This window comes from Engystomops pustulosus, chromosome 6, assembly GCF_040894005.1.
Source record: "Engystomops pustulosus chromosome 6, aEngPut4.maternal, whole genome shotgun sequence".
NCBI lineage: Eukaryota > Metazoa > Chordata > Amphibia > Anura > Leptodactylidae > Engystomops > Engystomops pustulosus.
In genome coordinates, this window is record NC_092416.1 from 71,457,767 (window position 1) to 71,479,391 (window position 21,625).

At 39.6% G+C, this 21,625-nt stretch overlaps 1 protein-coding gene across 27 annotated transcripts in view; it reads right to left on the bottom strand.

Moving 5' to 3' along the window:
* The window catches only part of KIF1B (kinesin family member 1B), a 102,488-nt gene that overhangs the window by 22,546 nt on the left and 58,317 nt on the right, over positions 1–21,625 (bottom strand). For 17 of the 27 annotated variants that reach the window (XM_072156473.1, XM_072156489.1, XM_072156481.1 and 14 more), the window contains 9 exons: positions 19,418–19,497; positions 18,686–18,792; positions 18,446–18,529; positions 17,750–17,930; positions 17,500–17,572; positions 3,202–3,298; positions 1,874–2,022; positions 842–1,020; positions 546–683 (listed from right to left, as the gene is read on the bottom strand). In XM_072156473.1, the coding sequence (XP_072012574.1) occupies positions 546–683; positions 842–1,020; positions 1,874–2,022; positions 3,202–3,298; positions 17,500–17,572; positions 17,750–17,930; positions 18,446–18,529; positions 18,686–18,792; positions 19,418–19,497 (1,088 nt within the window). Of the gene's footprint in view, positions 1–545; positions 684–841; positions 1,021–1,873; positions 2,023–3,201; positions 3,299–9,287; positions 13,487–17,499; positions 17,573–17,749; positions 17,931–18,445; positions 18,530–18,685; positions 18,793–19,417; positions 19,498–19,708; positions 19,772–21,236; positions 21,288–21,625 lie in introns of those variants that run through there. The other 10 variants (XM_072156463.1, XM_072156468.1, XM_072156466.1 and 7 more) reach the window with 2 other exon arrangements.

Sequence of the window (21,625 nt, forward strand, 5' to 3'; positions counted from 1 at the left end):
AAAAAATCAAATATATCAAAATGTGCCATTTTTAATAATTTATTTAAATGGCGGGTTCTCATCATGTCAAATCACAGGACTGAATCACGAGGGTGCACTACTGAGAGATAATGAAGATGTGTTCCCCATCTGATTCCTGCCTAATGCAGGCAGTACTATCTGTCGCCAAATCACCATCACCATTCATAACCATTTAAGCCAAGCATTTTACAAATCATGAGGTAGATGATGATTTGGATCTGTCATACGTCCTCTTGACAAAACAACACCTGGCTGGAATCAGTAGAGGTAAAGAATCCAAAGCTTTCAGTGGAGAAGCCTCAGACGTTTATGGTTTGTAACTTGTGTGTGAAGTGCAAAATCTCCTTTAAGAAACCGTACAAGAAAATGCAGTTCACAATTTTTATGCTAAAAAAATGTATGGACTTTAAAAGTAGTGTATCCTCACAGTACTTATAAAACGATGGCATCCAGCAAGTAAATCTCTCCATAAATCAAGCAGAAATGTTCATCAAAATAAGCCCCCCACAGGGATAAGAACCTACCTGCCAACAAGCTTGAACCAGTGGAAGCGATCGTAGAACGGATCACCTCCGCTTAATACTGTGTCAGGTTCATCTTGGACGTTAGATGCCATTTCTCCAGCTCGGTCGTACATTTCTCGCATCTGTTCCAGCCGCATCCTATTAGAGCAAATGTAAGCGTAGATGATGTTATATGCACCACCCAGTGGAGCTGCAAGTGATTATAGAAGTTATTATGATATCAGTTTTATTACTTTCAAGTGAATAGGGCCTAGTTGCCATTGCAGGCATGATCAGAGGACAAGAGAGCAACTTGCCTGAGCTTTTCAAGAGACCAGTAGTGTGTGGCCCCATTTTTCAAGTCCTGCACTTCTACAGCCACCACGGTACGGGGGAAGGGTTGATCTTCAGGTATTTTCTCAGAATCAGGAGGAAGCAGCTCCGGTGGAAGTGGAGAGTACAGGGTATCTGTTAGAAGCACAAACTGGAACTGCACCTAAAGAGGTGACCGAGAACAAATGATTAATCGATGTGGCACAATCCAGTACAATATCTACAGCCTAGAGCAGTGGTGGCGAACCTATGGCACGGGTGCAAGAGGCGGCACTCCAAGCTCTATCTGTGGGCACCTGAACCATCGCTCCAGCACACCAGACAGGACTTTTCCTGTAGTTCCAAGCAACTTAAAAGATGCTGCTTTCAGTGATATTTTAAAGTAACTTACTTGGCTACTTGGGACTGTAGGAAGAGGGAGAATGTGTAGACAGGGCCTTATTATCTCTGAAGGACTTCCTGCTGGCCCCATGATTCTCTGTGTACAGAGGGACACTGGAAAGAAGCTAAAATGATGCAAATTTTCCCTCCTTTCTTTCTACTGTGTTGGTGTCCTCAGGAGGCCAGTAAGATTGAACGTTGTTGAAGAACATGGAGCAATAACATACTGCTCTAATTTTGGTTGGCACCTCACAATACATGAAGGGGATATTGTTTGCAGTTTGGGCACTCGGTCGCTAAAAGGTTCGCCATCACTGGCCTAGAGCAATGGAACACTCCCCAGATACACTAGATCTATTAATCCAATACACAACCCATTTCTCACCAGCATGGAATCAAACATAACTAGAAAGAGGGGGATGGATAATACACTGACCCACTGCTAATAACCTGTGGCTTTCCAGCTATTGGGAAACTTCCTGTCCTAAAAGATGCAGTCCTGCATGGGAAAAGCATATTCTATTTTGCAATTTTCTCTGCTCCTCATTTGTGAACATCTCCCGCTAATCTCCCACCTCGGTGCTCACAGTATTGAAGCAGAGATGAAATAAGTAAAGCATTGACAAGATCCTCACCTTCTTCTTAAGCTCCACACTAATAGCATTGGCTTCCTTCAGATACACAGCATTTCCCCAGAGGAGGTCCCGTAAAGAAGTGAACTGATGGTGCTTCCACTTCTTGAATGCCCACTGGGCAAGTTCAAACTCATGCTGTGTCCAGGGAACTGAAGAGAGACAAAAGTGCCCATTACGGTAATTGTCATTATGCAATTGAAAAAAAAAAAACAGTATGCGACTTTTGCCACCTTTCTGTGTTCACATTTCTACAACTTTCACTTTGTCCATCTGATGGTGGCTGCAGCCTCATCACTTCATCCACTTTACTGTGGTACGTTTTCAAATCAAGGTGCACACCAAATGTATTACTTTATTACTTATGTGTCTTTTTTTTAGGCCACAAATTATTCATTTCAAATTGATTTTGATCGGAACTATTCAGTTAATATTTAGACATAGCTTATAGTTTTTCTAGGTAAGATTTCTATTTTTTGCAATTGCCCCTTCACCTAACCAATAATAACAACAGTGTTCCCCATTGGTAATTGTATTTAAGGTTAAACTAACACAATAAAAATAAAGAACTCATTTCACTCCACAATCATATCCTTATAAGGATACACATAAAGAGATGGTTGACCAAGCAGGTATATGTTTTCAATGGAGGGAGTAGGTAAGTCACCACCTCTCTGGGGGAAACAGGATCAGGTATTAAAGGTCGTATAGTATATTAGAATAAAGATTTTGTATATTTTATCTTGTAATAATTGCATGTAAACTTCCATGTAAACTTTTGCAACATGGAGTATAGGAGGAGCCCACGTGCAGCAATCGACTTTACACACCTACTTACAGGTGTATGTATTTATCTTCACTAATATAAAGTCGAGTGCACGTCTCCTTCTCAGATACACCATGACTAAGAACGGTTAATCCGTTTGAAACGCGTTGGATTGAGTAAGGGAATATCGAGAAACAATGCTGTGGATGTTTGTATTCTGACCAAATAAAGTCTCAAAAGTTTTTTCCGGAATTTGGCTGGACTGTCGAGAGTTTTTTCTGCAAGCTATTGTGACCTCAGCAAACGAGGTGAAGCCCGTGCCATTTCCGAAGTACAGAGAGGCTGGAGGTGAGCTGGAATAAGATTTCTTTTCATTAAAGGTCGTGTCTGTTTTTTCTCCCATTTTAAATGGTGATTAAAAGAGGCCATGTCACCCCAGCTCTACATTCCCATATGTATGACTGAGCCTGAGATTGCAGCTCAATCCCCTGTATTTTAGTTGGCTCTACAGGTTATGGGCCAGTTGAAACAATGCAAAGGCTGGAAGAAGAACCAAGACTCTTACCCTCCTCCTCCTCTTCATCTTCTTCCTCGGTGGTCTCAGCATTTAGTGACCGGGTCTCCACTTGCTTCTGAAGAGCCAGCAGTTTACTTTCATAATCCTATGAATGCAGAGACAGGTCGTATAGGAGAGATGGGAAAAAGCAGTGTAATGAAGACTTGGACTCACGTCAGAGGTTAAATCTCCATACAGAACAGAAGAATATGTTGGCCATTTTACCTAATGTTTTTATAATGTGTGTAACTGTAGGGGCAATATATTAGGTAATTTACCAGTATACATCTACTATAAGTTCTGCTATGATATGTAAAGTGAAGTATCCCGTCTTTTACCTCATCAGCCAGACATTCTTGTCCATTGTTGCGGATGGGGGGTCATGTGATCTCTAACTGTCCATGAACAATCACCGTGCCAGGACCTAATGATAGTATTCATTATTATATTATAATTCTAGAATTATAATATTATATTCATTATTAGGGACATTGTTCATGGACAGATTACATGACCCTCCATCTGCAGCCATTTTATGGACAGGAATGTGTGGCAGATGAGATAAAAGACAGGAGGCTTCATTTTACTTATCAATAAAGCAATGCAGAACTTATAATAGATGTATATTGGTAAATAATCTAGTATCCTGCCCCCCTCCTCACACTTACACACAAATTACAAAAACATGAGGTAAAGTGGCCAAGCCCTTTAAGCAAGGGAGAATTCACAGAGATATTGTATAAAGCAATGGTAAGAACGGTGGGTCTCAATGAGAATAATCAATGATTCTCCAAAAATTAGTTCTAATTTCTGGGGACAAATCAATTATATAAGCCATGTAAGGAAGACGTGACCGGGACATGTAGAGGTCAATGCCCTTATATCTCAATCTCTTATGTTACATAACAGTTCAAAGGAGGGCTGACACTGAACTGACACGAGGAATCAGCAAAGGATTAGGGAACAGACAGTATCCAAGAGACGTCTGTTATAGCATATGTAATCTTCAGGTTCAAAGTTTTCAAAGTTATTCCCATACCAATATATTTCACATGATGCTACATGATGGGGAGGGGGTGACATTTCATTCTTTATCTACTAGTCAAAATTTGACTAATGTCCCCTGTTGGTACAGAATTTACACCTTAATACACTATAATAGAGTGTATAACTGAGTGTATAATGAATACTTTACAGCAGTGTAATACGCAGGACAAAACATTACCAACAACTATAAAAATGTTTTATAAATACATACTATGGCCCTCATCTACCAATCCGAAGCAATAACGGGCAGCCTAAAAATTCCTCAAAATGTATAAATGGGCAAAGATTGTCTGGCTAAATGTCCACACTAAACACTGTTACATTTAAGACAGGAGCCCTTTATTTTTAACCCTACTATATCAGTAAAGACACACACACTTACCAAACAGCAGGAAAAAGATCTAAAACTAAATGCAACCATTTGTGTGACATTTTCCAAACATTTGCAATACAGGATAATAATTTATATGTGGGGTCGCTTTTCCTAAGTACAATAAATAAATACAATGACACTATTGCTGATGGAGGTATTAGAACCCAGCTATATGTATTTCACCTGTATCACCTGTAATTATTTTACCAATTTAAACTAGATAGTGAAACATGTTCATTTTTACTTATGGGTTTTTATTTTCTGAATGTAAGTGTTCATTCTATTTTCCGTACATGATTATTGAGGGCAGACAGCTACAGCTGCTGTTGAAGTGAATGTATTTACTTTTTAACCAGTTTAATTGTTCTCCCCTACTCACAGGATAGGTAATAACAATCTTATCAGTGACGGTTTGACTGCTGGAACCCCTACAATAGTAGGAGCGGGGGTCCTGCTCCTACTATTTCAAGAAACATCTTTTTACTTCATTCAATGCCCATGGCAGAGCGAAACTCTCAACAAGGATACAAGTACATACACTTTGCATGGAGGGATTGGACAAACTCAACCTACTGCTCCATCATTAAGAAGTAATAGGACTTTGTAGGTGAAGTGAAAACTGCAGGTAAAGTCTGAGCAGTGCTGAATGTATCAGGGCTACAATGGAAGATGTGTAGCAAAGAGTGGACCTAAAAATCTGGGGGTTGCACATTAAGTGTTGGGGCTATAGAAATGAGTAACAGATGGCTAAGGGAAGGTAGCATTGTAAGCAAGGGGACCACCATAAAAGTGCAGGGGTCACAGGAAGTTTGAATTATACAGTGTGAAGAACATAGGATGTAAGGAGTTATATACAGTGTGGACACGGTCGGCATTAGGTGGCGGCAAACTGGACATTTGCCTCTCTTAAAGGGGCCATCTACATGTGGACTTTTGTGGGCAGAGGATGCATTGTTCTTTTAATACCCATTGGTTGAATGTCCAGGTGAAGATTTTTATCTATTTCCTGCCTATATACCTATTATATATTTATCTGGTTATCTATCTTCCATAATTGGCATATTTTCTATCTACCCGTATTTTTCGGCCTATAAAGGCGCACCGGAGCATAAGGCGCACCTCTAATAAATGCCTGCTAAGACATCTAGCTTCATATATAAGGCGCACTGGAGTATAAGGCGCAGGATCAAATGCAGTACCTAAAAATGACCAGCAGGTGGCAGACCTGTGCACAGTTCAAGCCAGCTACACTTCCCGGGAAACTTGTCTTCAGCGTGTCAGAGAGCTCTGATCTCAGAGGTATGGCTGCTGGGGGTTAATGCAGGGTGATGCAGCAGGGGTTAAGCGGTCTCCCTCTGCCCCTTCTCTCCTCATCCAGGGTGTTATTCCTGTGGGGTTCCCTGTGGCTCCTTCTCTTTCCCCTGTTACAGGGCTGGCAGGTATGGGGGATTGTTTACTGATGATGATGATTGCCTTGTAGTCGGCACTATGGCAGCTCCGGTCTCTCCCTGCTAGGGGAGGGCAGGATGGGCACAATGTTAGTTGTGGTGCCAGGGCACCTCAGGAGCTAGGGACCCTCTATACTTTGTGGGAAGGTGCAGGAAATTTCTGGGGATGGAGCTATTAAATACTGGTAAATGTACAGTACATCTTGTCTGTAGTACATTTCTGTATAAGTTCATATATAAGGCGCACTGGCCTATAAGGCGCACCTTTGATTTCTGAGAAAATTAAAGGATTTTTGGTGCGCCTTATAGGCCGAAAAATACGGTATGTATCTGTCTCTCTATCTCTCTATCTATTTATCCATAAAGCTCCTATATATCATCTATACTTCTTTGACTGTTCTTCTATCATCTATATATAATATACTTTATGTTTATGCATCTATAAATCTATCACCTATCTATAAATCTATATCATATTCCATGTTTATCTTCTATTATCAATCTCCCTATTATCTGTCTATCTCTTATAAAATTCTTCTTCAGCCCCGTATTATAAATATACTTTCCATACTACTGTTTGTAAACTACAAATTGTTATTATTGTGCAGGGCTAAAGGAAGCAATATTACTGAATGTGACTGTCCATGAAATAGTTTTATTTTGGGGCCCCACTTTTAGTTTTGGCCGCCCCTGAGTGTGGACCATAGGAAGGATTATTTGGTTACAACACACTAGGGAATAGGAAAAGGGACACTGTAAAAAGTTGTGACTTAGGTGATGAAAAGTTGTGCACCTCTACTTCTATCCCTCTTTCAAAGTTGGAAGGTATGATGTACTAGACAGTCTTTATACAGGGATGGGGAGGATAATAATTCTTTATTTATATAGCGCCTACAGATTACACTAGTAACAATGCCTATTGTAGAACAGAATAGTATACATTGAACAGGAATGTTTCCCATTGTTAGTGGCCAGTGTGAAATTTTCAGGATTTTGGGATTTATTTATAATAGAATATAAATAAGCATAAAATAGATAAAACTTTATTTAAATGTCCTGCTCCATCACCAGTATGATATATGCAGCTTAGCTTTTTTGCAAGGCTTGGGCTAAAGGACGATCAAGGTTGTTACACCCATCAAACCATCAACAGCTACCAGCAGATCCATTTACAGCAGATTATTGATGGTTTCATGATGGATATTTTTCCACCACTAAACTATAAAACAGTTTGCATCATTGAAGGAGACAGAGATATGTACTATCCATCTTTGCCACTAGATGTCAACGTGGAGCTACAGCAGGGCTGAGAAATATTGTTTCTACAGAGATTCTGATTCTACAGCCTAGAATCCTAATCATGGATGAAGCAGTACCAAATGCATCACTTACAGGGAGTCTAGCAGCAGTTTTGATCATACAAAGCTACAGACAGTTTTAGGCCTCATTCACACATTCGCATGTTGGCAGCTTTTAGCTAGCCGTAAAACCGACTGCTAGGTAACACCTGCCATAGACTTGAATTGCATATGGGCACTGAGTGGTGAGCACACATTTGTCTCACTGCAACGTGTGAGAGCGGGGCGGGTGCGCCACAAAAGATAGAGTAGCTCCAATTCCTGTCCGGATTACGGTGTGGCCGCTTAGCTTACCTATGTAAACGGGAGACTTGAGCAGCACTCACCACTGCTTTCACCAACTGGTTTAGGGCTAATAGCACACTTCTGCTCATGTGGATGTGTGCATAAGGCTTGTAACAGCCCTGGATATGTGTAAACATAATGGTGTGTGTATTTAGTAGCCGCTGCACTGTGAAAAATTTAGAGCCCAGGATTGTAGCTGGACTTGGTGCACTGTGAAGTCCCTTCCCTGAACACAGTACATCCCTTCAGCTCTGGATCACTGCTGTGGAATACTTTTGGTTACATAGTACAGCACAGTTGAGGGTCTGTTTAGCAGTTTGAAGCAGAGACCAAAGAACACAAGAGTTTGAGGAGACTCCTCAGTTGCTCAAGGTCCAGATACAATCCTGGAATATAAATCAAATGTTTCAGTCCTGATGCTGCTACTAACAGACACACACACACAAAGTAAAATAACATGTATTATTCAGGGGTGCTCCCTAATAAAATAAAAACAGAGAAATGGCTCATGCAGAGGCAGCTTTTACTTTTCAACTTGATGGGTTAAAACAGCCAATTTAGCTTCCAACATAATACAGGCAGTCCCCGGGTTACATACAAGATAGGTTCTGTAGGTTTGTTCTTAAGTTGAGTTTATTACTGTAACCCCAGTCAAAAATTTTTTGGTCTCTGTGACAATTGGATTTTAAAAATGTTGGGTTGTCATAAGAACCAGTACAAACAACAAATCTTAATTACAGGCACCAGTGATAACTGTTAAAGCTGTTTATTGTAGCCTAGGACTAAAGTACAGAAAATTACCAAAATCCAGAAATCCATTTGTAACTAGGGGTCGTATGTAAGTCAGGTGTTCTTAAGTAGGGGACCGCCTATACACTATTATTACTGTTATGTCTCTTATAGCAAAGCAGTACACCTAATTTTTCGGCAATGAATAAAGGAAGCTATCCTGCGTTAACAACTCCATTGATAAAGAAAGGACTCTTAAGTCCTGTGTGTGCATTATGGGCTAAAACTGCGGAAAGTGATCCCCTGTTTGCGCCCTGTTACAGCCATGTGGACATTGGCTACAAATTAGGGCAATTGGACCTGCTCTATGACTTGTGGACGGCTGCCTGTGCCCACTGCCTCACCGCACTGTGACCGTGCACATTAGAAGTCAATGGTGACTGTGAATTAGTTAATAATATAATAATAATAATAATCTTTATTTATATAGTGCCATCAAATTCCGTAGCGCTTTACAAATCATAGGGGACATATACAACTATATTACATTACAAAGATTTATTGTGGTTTTGTGGCCAGCTCACAACCACCATTTACAGTTGTGTGCTTAACGTCTAAAAAGGAAGTTGTAACAGAAACCCTTATAGCAAGTGTGAACTTGGCCCAAGGCAAAACTGTTGCATTGTTCATATACCAGGACTTTAGGAGGTGTAGCATGACATATGCACTTAAACAGCACCAAGAAAAGAATCCCTGTGTCGTGTCCTGAACTTCACATAAGTATTTCAGCGTACGTAGCGAGTCAATACAGTGATGTATTAATACACAACACACACAGTGAAGGAGTAAAATAAGTAGATTTCAGTATCAGTTCAAAGTTTATTTAAAGAGCAGCCTTAAAACAGACAGGTTGTAAACTCTGTACAGAAACTTGCTCATCAGACAGCTTACAATCCATAAAAAAGGCACGGACTTTATTACTATTTCCAGGATAAACAGTTTTGATTGAAAACAAGGCATTTTTAGGTTTCACTCCACGCCTGGCATCTAACCCCAAAAAGTGGCATAATGGAGTCACCAGACAACCCTTCAGCACATGCAATGTGGAAGGGTCTATAGGTATTTTGACATCAGATAAGAAGAATGGTGGTAGATCAAGATAGTCAGTGCAGGGTGAATTGCAAGCTCCTAATCACAAATAAACTTACTGACAAGACACACGCAATCACGGAAGCACATCCATTCTTTGGACAGCCGGGTCCTAGCAATGTAGACTATTCCTTTGCATTCCTACATGCATTTTCAGATTACATTGTGCATAACCTTTGACTACAAGGTTAATGGAACCTTTGCCCTAAGAAAAGTGGAACCTACCTATATCACATCAATGTAGGGTGATAGCTATTATTAAAGCTACAGTCAAAAGTTACAATTAGGGATGGGGGGGGGGGAATGCATTGCTACAATATATAATGTTTGCATATGTTATACAATGCAACCTATGTACTATTTAAAGCAGCAGTCCCTGGCCTGTCCAATTATTATGTGACTACAACTCCTAGTGTGCGCTCCTGCCTACAGCTGAGCAGCTAGAGAGTTGTCATCATTCATATAGAGGTTTTTTTTTTTGTAGCACATTCCCAATTACTTGAATAGGCATAAACCAGGACACCCCTTTAATTCTTTTGCCATATTAGACACTTGCAATATCTGTCACCATAAAGCAATGCTAGTCACGCTAACATCACCCAAATACAAACTTACTTCCTGATCTTAAAAACTGCAACAGGGAATAAAAACCAAGCATTTAACAGATTCACTTTACTTAACAGGATACCTAACAATTAAAAAAAAAAAATCATAATTTCATAGTTCAGATTTAGCATAGGTAGAGCATGATAATAGCCAAGAAAGTGCAGAAAGTAGCTTTTTACTCTTGAAAAATATTGAAAAAAGATTCTTTCTATTCACTTGGATTTACTTGTTAATTTATGCAAAGTTTTTTGAAAAGTTAGTGACTATTTCAATAGTTGTGAATTATTTTGGAACCAGACAAAAGAAGGGTATTTTTTTAAACGTATATCATGGGCAATCCCATGGCCTATGCAGGACAAACCTTTTTTAGCTCTATGCACCACATATATAAAAAAAGATATTTCTAAAGCAGCCTTTAAAAAATTTCATTAATTACATTATATTACAGGTTATAAGTAGTACTGTGTACCCAGTCCCTGCATAAATTCCTGACTTCCCATCCACATGAGTTAGCTGCCAGGCAGATTATTTGGCCACATGCTAATTCCGCCAACTCCAACATAAAAATGTGCGCTTGACTCAGCTGAGTGTGCATATTTATTTCAATGAGGAGGGGAATAATGCTCAGACTTCCTGCAGCTTTTCTCACTAATATTGGTGGATCTGGGCCCCTTTTCTCTTGCGTGCACAATGACGAAAGGTTTTTCCATTTTGATTGTGGCCATTGATCGATGCTGCTAAGGGACACTGAAGGCTGTAATAATGATTAGTAAAGAGACCCAGAAGGTCCATCATCCACATGGGCATTGGTGGCTAATGTGTAATGTTTCTTGGTTGTGATTTATTCATATGTGCCCAGAAAGAGGTTTTGTCAAATAAAGAAGATACCTAGCACTTAGGAATTTATACTTATTTATTCCCTGCGCACACTAGCAACATGTGTCACATGACAAATATAACAGACGTGCTGATACCTCACCTATATAATGTTGGACGGTATTCATCAGGTTTGCAGCATCTAATGCTGTACAGATGGAAAACCCAGGATTTGATTACAGTATAATGCCTTTTTCCAATTATTTATTTCATATTATTTAGGAGAAATGCTGACGAAATGCTTAGTTTTTGTTGCACTTAATCTTAAGCACCAGGCTTCTGAAAAAAGGGCCGTCATGTAAGTTTCTACTCCTTACTAATGTGTAATTTCTACTACAATAGGTCTAACATTAGGAATGAGAAATAGCGAGACTAAGGGAGTGATAAAAGCTAAAGTGGTTAAATGTTACGCCAATCAAAAGTAGAAAGAAAAGCAACGACTATATAATACACTGCAGGTAATACAGAAATCAGATCTGTGCCCTGTGTAGTGGTGCACAAGTAGTGAGAACCATCTTCCCACTCCAGATAGTCAGGGCGAGCTTTCTAGAGTTGGGATCAGTGTTCTTCAGTTTGATGGGATGAGTGATTTTCCTTGAATGTTCAATTAGTGGTTTAAAATGGGTAATAAAAAAACATAAGAATTTAAAGAAAAAAAAGAAATCAGTGCACTTAATAGCAAGTCACAAAGAAGAAATCACATTCTTGGAAATTTTGGATAAATTTTGGGATGATTAGGTAGTACATAGCCAAAATACTCAAGGTGGGAGAGGTAGTGACTTTTGAGAATGTGGACGGAGAGACTCCCACTTATAGAGATTAATCTAGATACATTACACTCTCTCCTAGACACCTCAAGCAAACATATAGAAAAATTCAGAAGTAGGAAACTCCAATGCACCCAACACTGTTATGGTTGATCAACCAATTTAGGGAAGAAAGCCATGGCACAAACAGTCTAGTTTCATGCCAATAGGTAACAGTCCCAAGGAAGCAGCTCACACTGTGGTCTCCCGTCCAGATTTGAGGTTGGGAGCCGAGTACTGACGTCTCATGCGAGGTGGAGTGACAAACTGGTTGTAATGATGGGGTCGGTCGCCTTGTTTATGGTAAGAGTTGTTGTTGCCATTGTTGCTGTTTCCATGGTAAAGACCCCAGTTTTGTTGCTTTTGTGGATTGGAGTAATGGTGTAAATTTTGAGAGTCAGTCAGCTGAGAGTCACAGGATTGAAGAGATTCAGAGGAGCCTGATGCTTGACGCCTCAGTCCTTTTTGATATCCATTGAGTGAATTGCTTCTCCAGCGGCCGGGAGGATTGTCGCTGGTATTGTGTTGCTGATTTAACCCTCGTTGTTGGTTTAAGTGTTGGTTGCGCATCTGGCTGTAGGGGCTCCAGATTTGTCTATCTGGATCCACCTCCTCTTGTTCCTGGATTTGTGCCTCTTTTGGGATTTTAACCTCTATGACCTTCTTGTCAGTGATGATAATATGAGTGCCTGGACTCCAGGAACTCCGGTGACTGGGATTGCTTTTGAAAGGAAAGCGTGGTTTGCGATTTTCTGGTGGGATGAATCGATGTGAACCATTATTCCTTCGCAGTTGTTGAGCAATTTCCTGTTGTTGAAGGCTCTTAAATTTGATTTGTTCCTGCCTCATCCAATTGGACCGTCCGCGACAGAACATGGAGTCGTTCTCAAATACTTGGCTGAATCGTTCATCTTTATCAGGTTCTTCAGAAGACGTTTTACTTGTTTCTGTTGCTTTTCCTTTATCACGTTCAGTACTTGACTCTCTATTTTTACGTTCAGCCTGTGGGCCCATTAGAGGTAACACTTTCTCCATCTTCAACATTTTGTTTCTGAGGGCCTTTATCTCTTCATCCTTCATATTGTTCTGATTCTTAACTTCCTGCAAAATGTCTTCCAGTTTGTCAACATGAACTTTAAGCTCATCAACATCCGATGGTCCCTTACCAACAGGAATCACATCCTCAATCTTTTCATCACCCACACCTACTGTATCCCACACATCCCGAGCCACTGCCCGCCAGGAATCCCTCTCGTTGGGATCCTTCTTTCCATACATAGCACACAGCTCCTTCATTTTAACAATGGCAAGAGCTTCAATCTCCTGTCGGCTGTGCTGAAAGTCGTTCAGAGCTACTTCATAGCAGATCTCCTTCACGGCTTGGATTTTTAGATCAGAAATAGTCACCCACTTGGAATCTTTGCTCAATCGCCGTCTCTGAGGGATATGGTACATCTTGTTCATCTCACGTTTCTTGCCACTGCTCGGGAGGCCGCATTTCTTGACGATGCTTTGCACTTTGCTGGGAGGAAGCTTCTCCCGTAAAGACGTGATTAATCGCCAGCTCTCTTCACATGATCGCTTCTCCGAATCGTCCCCACTATCTGAGTCTGCGTCCTTGAGAAAGAGAAAAAATCAAAATGGCCCCAAAAGAAACTAAAAAAATGGAAACATTCAAATGAAAGACAAACAAATAGAGGGCATGAAACGTAAAAGGAAAACATAGGATTGTGAAATAAAAAAAAAATATATGTGTGACTCTTTAAAAATAGTGAAAGAAATATTTAGTCCTCACCTAGAACATGTGAAAGGTTTGAAGAGAAGACAGGCAGCAGCCTTCATTAAAAGAGTAGAGTTAGAGGTGGAGGAAACACAACCCCATGCGCAAGGTCAACAGGACAAATCCTGTGTCTCTGCACAGCAAACCCACCACTCCAAGATGCTAGAAGAACAGGTCAGCCAAGAAGAAGGTGAGTACACGCAGGTTAGTAGATGCAGATCTCAGATGCTGGTGCTCAGCTTGGTTGCAGTACAGAAGATGAGTTATATATTCAACAGAGAAGACACGTTACAGTTACATGAGCTTTCAGTGTGGTGTTTGTGTACAATATATTTCCCTACTATTGACTGGATAACAATGGAGAAAATACAACTGTTTGTTAGTTCTTTAATCTACACATTTATTGGTAACTTGGTTGCAAATTCTATTAACTGAGATCCTAAAAGAAGTCTGTAACCTGCAGTCTATAAGTATGTTAGAGACCACTTTGCAAATACTCCACTGTTCTTAGTATAACAATGTATAAGGGGGAAGTTGTTGTCTATTCTGAAAACCCATAACTATATATTTTATTCAGGCATGTAGAGAAAATATTGTGGTACAGGTCTACTGTATGCTTTATATGTATATGAATTTAGATATTGGTTGAGACGACGGACCCCACTCTGTGATTACTGTGGCACCTGCCTATCTGAATATCTATACCCACGATCATTTACAAAAATGTACAAAAGTTATAAAAGTGATAGAAAGATCAACAACTTTTATAGCAAGTTAAACCAGGCCAAGAAGCGTTTGACTATTTTTATGTTAATTTAGAAAGGAATACAGATTTTGGCAAAAGGCTTTAAATCCCAGAGTATAACAGCACCGAACATGTTTGCAGATGGTAACGTTTTAGGTCAACTGACACAAGAGAATATAATCGCACATATGTGTAGTATATATATAGCTTTTTCTGAAAAACTTTATAGAAATATCTTTACAGAACTATGGCATTACATTTGGTGCTATTGTTACTTTTGTCTATAAAGCAGTGACAAATTCAGACTCTAAAGTATTTGCTATAGATAGTTACATTATCCTTTTAGGATAAAGTTCCATCAAATATAAATTTTTTATTAGATTCAAAGTCTTTAAAAATCAATTTTCATTTGATTATTTATTATTCATTACTTATATAGCACCAATGTCTTTCGCTGTGCTATGCAAAAGATGGACACAAAATGGGTCACTTTACAAAATAGAAAAAAGAAAGCTACAGACAATTAGGCAAACCGGGAAAAGGAGACTATTAAAGCATCGTACTAATCTATAAGCCTTTCTTTGGGTCTTCGTGCAACCACATTTATATTGCAGTGAACAAGCAGGTTTGACTGAATAATGTGCTGGCATCTGCCTGCCTGCTGATGGGCTACTACAAAGCAGGAACAAACTGATATTAGCTGTTCTCTCTACAGCAACATGATATACACCTACTGGACAAAGACCAGCACTAATGTTCTGCATTACTGGACTGGAAGGATTTTGCTCTTTTATGTGGACTTAGACCCATTTAAAGCTATTGTAAGAACTCTAAATATTGCTGTAGGAAACCAGTTGCTTAAAATTCCATGACAACTTATACAATACAGCAGGACCTTTCTGATAGAAATTATTGCCTAGGCCAAATAAAGTTTTGGTCCATGTGTAGTAAGAACAGAATTTCACTTTAATTTCAAGATGTTAGTGCCCTGCTCTATTATGTGATGCCAAATACATGTGAACCCAGCACGATTTACAGGGAAACCCTGGCAGTAATATGTACATAGAGTAAAGTGTGCCTGGCCATTGTGTTCAGTGGTATAAGAGATAAAACCAGATGGCATGCAGCGACAGAAGAGAATGCATGCAATGTACTGAGCCTGACACGTACAGAACATTCTGTGTGTAGGCAAAGGAGGAAGGGTTAATACATCCACAACATCACGGATCTACTATAAAAGCTCTGTGACACATTTCATCAGTCATATCTAGGGCCACCAGCTAGTAGAAGCAGCCTTTTTGCATGTGAATCCCCTGCTGTATGTTATGTGACATATATTAGGGCAAGAAAGTGGAACCTCTGCAGCTTGAAAGGCAAGAAATGTCTGAATAATCTCTAGAATATATTGGTGGAAGGACCTTTCTATATGTAAAAGTTTCAGCACAAGAACACGTCAGTCAGATGTACACTACATGTACATACTGCCTTAAAGGGACACCACCATATTAATCAAATCTTGCCATATGTAGAAACAATGGAGAAAAAAAATACAAAATATCAGTGGAATATTACACTGCGGATATTTTATACAACTTGAATAAGCCTAACACATAAACTAATGTAGTATTTACTCACTTTTGTCATATAGCATAAGGTGGAAATGTCAGGGTGAGACTAAACCGGCTGAAGATAAGAGTCCCATATACCCCTCTGTCCAGTGGTGTAATAAAATAAGCACATCCTCATAATTGCCTAGAGCAGGGCCTGACTAGCTGCATCGGTCCCATATCTAGTACTTCCAGCTCCTGTGTGTTGTTTCAATGAAGCGGGTCTACTACACCCAGAATTTGTTATGCATGCGCCAAAGGTCCAGCACATGCCCAGTGATGCAGAGATCTACTATGGAGAATGGGTAGAAGCGTGTTCACACTATACAGAGCAAACATCCATGATGTGCACCACCAAAGGATTAAAGTATATATGAAGGGGGGTTTTTGGGGAAGAGGGAAAAGTTGTGAGTATATCACTTAAAATGTAACTTTTATTTATTCTTATATTAAAATAACCAACACTCGTGTGCGTCTACATACACCATGAGGTTCCAGTGTGGTAATGCAAACCACACTTAATCAATGTCACCGTGGCTATATACTGTAAGCCTGAGACAGTAATACAGGAGGAGGCCCCCTTAGTTTGAACATTCCTCCTGTAATCCAATGTCGTGTCCTCTTAATAATTTTTATAAGAGGACTACTATGCTGGTTTCACTGAATGATTACACAGATGCCAGAAGCAGAAGACAAGGGAAAGAAGCTTTTTTTTGGTTTCATTTAATTTTTTAATTGCAGCTCCGGACAGAGGTGATACAGTGCGATATAAGAACATGTGGTTGGTTTAGTGTCCCAAATTGCCCCAACAAATTCCCTTTTAGGCAATTTAACAAGGAATTATGCTAAGGTGATACTATCCCTTTAAAGGGGTTGTCTGGAGGTTGAAACATATGGCTGCCTTCTTTGAAAAAGCAGCACGGCACATGTTCATGGTTTATACTCAGCTGTATAGCGAAGAATGGAGCTTAACTGCCATACCGGAGACTAATAAAGCAGCCAATGGACAACCTTTTTTAGAAGCAATTTAACACACAATGGTGGAAATTTATAAAACTGTTGCTTTAGCAACCAATCACGGAACAGCTTTCATTTCCTACAGTGCTTTTTATAAAATGTCAATCTCTAGCAATATCCATCTGTCACAGGATGCAATTATATATCCTACATCTAACATTAGCAGCCTCTCCCCCATGAATACTTTTGTAAGGGGCGATATACCAGAAATACTTCCAAACTATTAGCTCAAGAGTGAGATTTCTAAAGCAGAAGGCAGCCCACAGACTTTCATGCATCATGGTAAAAGGAGACATAGCATGCACATAAGAGCACCAGAGAAGTTGCAGAATGTGCTGCGGGTTATTCAAATACAAGCTTATAAGTGTCCTGTACATGTGCTTCTAGAAGAAGAGCAATATACAAGCTCAGAGGAGCAGAACTATACTGGTGTCAGGGGGGTGTGCGAGCAAGAGCAGAGGAAAGGGTCAGGAGTTCTTACCAGTCTCTGCTGCTCCAGAAGAAGATCTGCCTCCTCTTTCTCTTTCTTGTATAAGATTTCCATTTCTTGGAGCCTATAGGACAAAATAATCATAACTGAGGCTAAATGGCATCTCTGTCGTGTAAACTCCGAACACATGGCAGCCATCGAGGGATAATACAATAAAACCAAGACAGCGCTACTCCAATATATATATATATATATATACACACACACATATATATGTGTATAACTATATATGTCAACTTACCTTTTCTCCATCTCCTGTTTCATATCAATGCCCTGCTTTTCCAAGAGCTCTCGTTGGGCAAAAGTCCAGTCCACTGGTTCTGAGGGAGTTTCGGCTGAAGGAGTCTTTTCTCGCTCTGCCCGAGCCTGTTCAGGGTGGTTAAATCTGAATACATGGTTCTTACCCATAATTATACGATTACCTGAAAGGATTAAATAATAATAAAAATCAGCTGCAAACTAGAATGGCTAGTACAGCAGAGCGTAGCAATAGCTGCAGCATCTTGTGCAATGTGTTACTTTTCACATATGACACAGGGTTTGAGTATAGATTCCCTTCATAGAGTCTGAATTGGCAATGAATTTGTTATTTGTGTGCAGAATATCGGATTAGATTAGGTATTCATGATACCACTTCCATGGTGCATAAATTATCCATGGCAAAATGGACATGACCTGTGCATTCATCACAACATGATATGTCGATTTACTTTTTTGTGGATGCATAGTAGATTTTCTTTCTCTGAGTGGGAGAAATTCTATGTGAAATCTACTGCAAAATCTGCAAGAAATTCTGCCTAAATCTGTCTAAATCTTTCTTTTCAGATTTTAATGCAGATTGGTGATGAAGCTTGATCATTTAAATTTGGAGACGAAGCATCTTTATATAAGAAATACTATTACATTTGCAAAATGCGATCATAGCAGTGTTCCTTACCAGAACGAAGCTGCACCGGTAGAACTACTCTTTTCCCATTCACATAGGTCTCAGATTGTTCACAAGGCTCCAAAGTAACAATCACTGCAAAAGAAAACAATGGATTTCTCAAGTTTAGTCTATAACATCCCAATACAACCCAATATGTACTTACTAAAGCTTTGTCTATAGAGATGTGGTACAAAATATCATCCATCTATCCCTAAATGCTAAATGAAGGCAAAAGAAAAAAATAGTTACCTTCTCCAGTGGGCTTCCTCTCACTGCGGAATATGCAGTGCTCTTCCTTAATGTGGGCGCCACTCAAAACAATATCCTGGCGTCTTTCTGCATCTGCCTGACCAACCCTACAGATAAAAGGACTAATATTAATATTTGTTTTGACAACCATATAGCCAGGATTAGGATAAGTTCAGATCTTTTTTTTTTTTTGCACAGGTTTAGCGCACACAACAGTAAAGCTGATGAAATATACTGTGAACGCGTCCATACACATTTACTGGCAGGCGAAGGAATCCTTTTTGCAAATGTACGTCACATCTAGTAGAATACGCTAAATGAAAAAGCACAGAAATCCGATGGATAGTAGTGATAGTAGTATACGCTCAGCGGAGGCCATAAAAGCTTATGGGGGACGGATGCAACTGTATTGCATTCACCCCCAGCCGCCACTGATCGACTGCTGTCGGAGTTTCCATAGTGATGTGTCAGTCCAAATGAGGACAGTTCCACACCTGGTGACCACTGGATCGTCATCAGCAGCAAATCACTCGATGTTCACTCCTCCCACTTTGAGGGGGGGGGGGGGAAGCAGCTAAAGCTGAGGATGTATCTCACTGTATGAGCATACTGTGGTACATGCTGCAGCACTCCATTGTAAGAACACATTGGGAATCCTCCCAGAGTATCCTTATAAAGGACGGCAAAAAATTAGCTATGAATGCAGCTGTGGACAATTATAAGAGAACTTACCTGGTTATACCATCTTTAATGTAATACAAAAGGCACTCTGACATGAGAGGATCTTCATTCAAGTTAACAAGATGCGGAGTCTGAAATAAGATATTTTGGGTCAGTAAAAGATTCAAAGAGGTTTCTACCCTGAACAACAAATATAAGCAGGTTGCCTAATTTATGTGTGTGTGTATATGACAAAGTAAAAAGTCACCATCATTGGTAAAAATCACAATCTGAACAGAAACAGCACATTCATTCTCTTGTGGAGGATGTCTATCCTAGGAGGATCTAACCGCTACAACAAACCTTCTTTGGGGAGAAGACCCCAGAAGAGTCAGCCATTAGGTCGCAGAGGCTGGGAGAAGAGATCTGCGTGAAACCAGCCAGGACAGAGACAGAAAGGGACAATGACCAATGAAAGGAAGAATGAAAATGACAATATATGCAGAGTTTCTTTATAGCTACAAATGGCCCATATAAGATGTTTGAAACTGGTGAACTACAAATCCCAGAATTCATCATCACCTGAAGAGTCATAGAGAACTCTTCAATGGAAAATGCGAAGGCCTCTATTACAGACAAATTTCTAGGTAGTACATAAAGTATCTACAATCTGTACCAATAGGCGTCACCCAGAGACAGATTAATCCATAAAGCCAAGGGTATTACTTATAAACATTTAAAGGGGTTCTTGTAGAGGATGAAAGTAATTAAAGGGGTATTGCCATTTTGGTAAATGAATGTTATTGTTTATATAATTAAAAATTCTATACAATATTCCAATATACTTTCTGTATCTCTGCTTGTTGTCATTCTATATAAAGCTTCTATGTTTACTTCCAGTGTACAGATATCTGACCATGCTCATACAGATCATAGAGAGTAATCAGAGCCATGTGTTATAACGAGCAGCCCTCCTGTTTTCTATCCACTGGAAGTTAACCATGAAGCTTTCTACAAAATGACAGTAAGCAGAGATCTAGAAAACAATGGAGGTTTTGGAAATATAGTTGGCATAACATTTCATTATTCAAACGATAACACTTATTTACTGTAATGGAAATACCCTTTTAAGTTATTGAAAAATAAGCCTAATGGCTCGAAAGATGTATCTATCACATTAAGTATTTTCAAGGAAACCCAGTTATCTACATCAGCTATGAGACTGGAAGCCATAATAGTATAATAGTTTAAGGGAACCTGTAACCAGGAACTCTTTGTCTGATTTCCCTATAGAGAATAGCCAAGTACCCAAGAGTTTTAATAATAAAACTGGCTTTTTCAGTTAAAAAGTTAGAAGCAAGTTTACCCTCCTCTCTGTTGATCAGTGCCCTGTATCTCATGGGAGTGACAAGTGATGAGTTGTTCTGCCCCCCCCCCCCCCCCTCGGGAAAATCACTCCTCACTGCGTCTATTTCAAATTTTAAAAAATGACGGAGATAGGAGGGAGAAGGCTTTTTTTTTTTTTTTTTTAAATTTGAATAGATGCAGTGAAGGGGACACCTTTTCTCACTGGCCACTCCCATAGGACACCGATCAGCAAAGAAAAAGGTAAACTTTCATGTAACTTTTCTTTTCATCAGAAAAATACTTTTTTTTTTTTTTTTTTTTTAAAAAAAAACAACCTTTGTTAATATCCTCACTACGGTAATCTCTATGGGGACATGGGAAAGCCAGAAAAAGGGCTCCTGCTGACAGGTTCCTTTTTAATAACCCCTTTAAATGGAGAAAACAGTCACCTAAACACATATATAAAACTACAAAATGTCAATTACAAATCAGTCTAATATGGGAATGCCACTACTAAGGTCATGAATTGATTACAGAAACAGACCTGATCTGCAGAAAGTGAGTCAAAATAGTCATCAAAAAACAGGGAGGAAATCTGGAGGAGAATGACATGCAAGATGAAGGGAAGAAATGAAAGGACAGTTAAAGCAAATCTACCACCAGGATAAAGGATTGTAAACCATGCCGCTTACATACAGGGGTGTGCGCCCCCTCTGGTAACATATGCTCTTATTTAAGCTTTTTATGCCCTTGTTTTTAAATCAAAAGGATAAAAAAATTATGCAAATAAACTTGAGGGGCTCCGGGCTCTATTGCTGTCAATAGACCTAGAAGCCCCTCAGGCTAATTTTTCATAATTTTTAAAGCCTTTTTTTGTAAAAACAAAAACTAAAGGAGAGCAGATCCTATCAGATGGGGCACACACTAGCACGT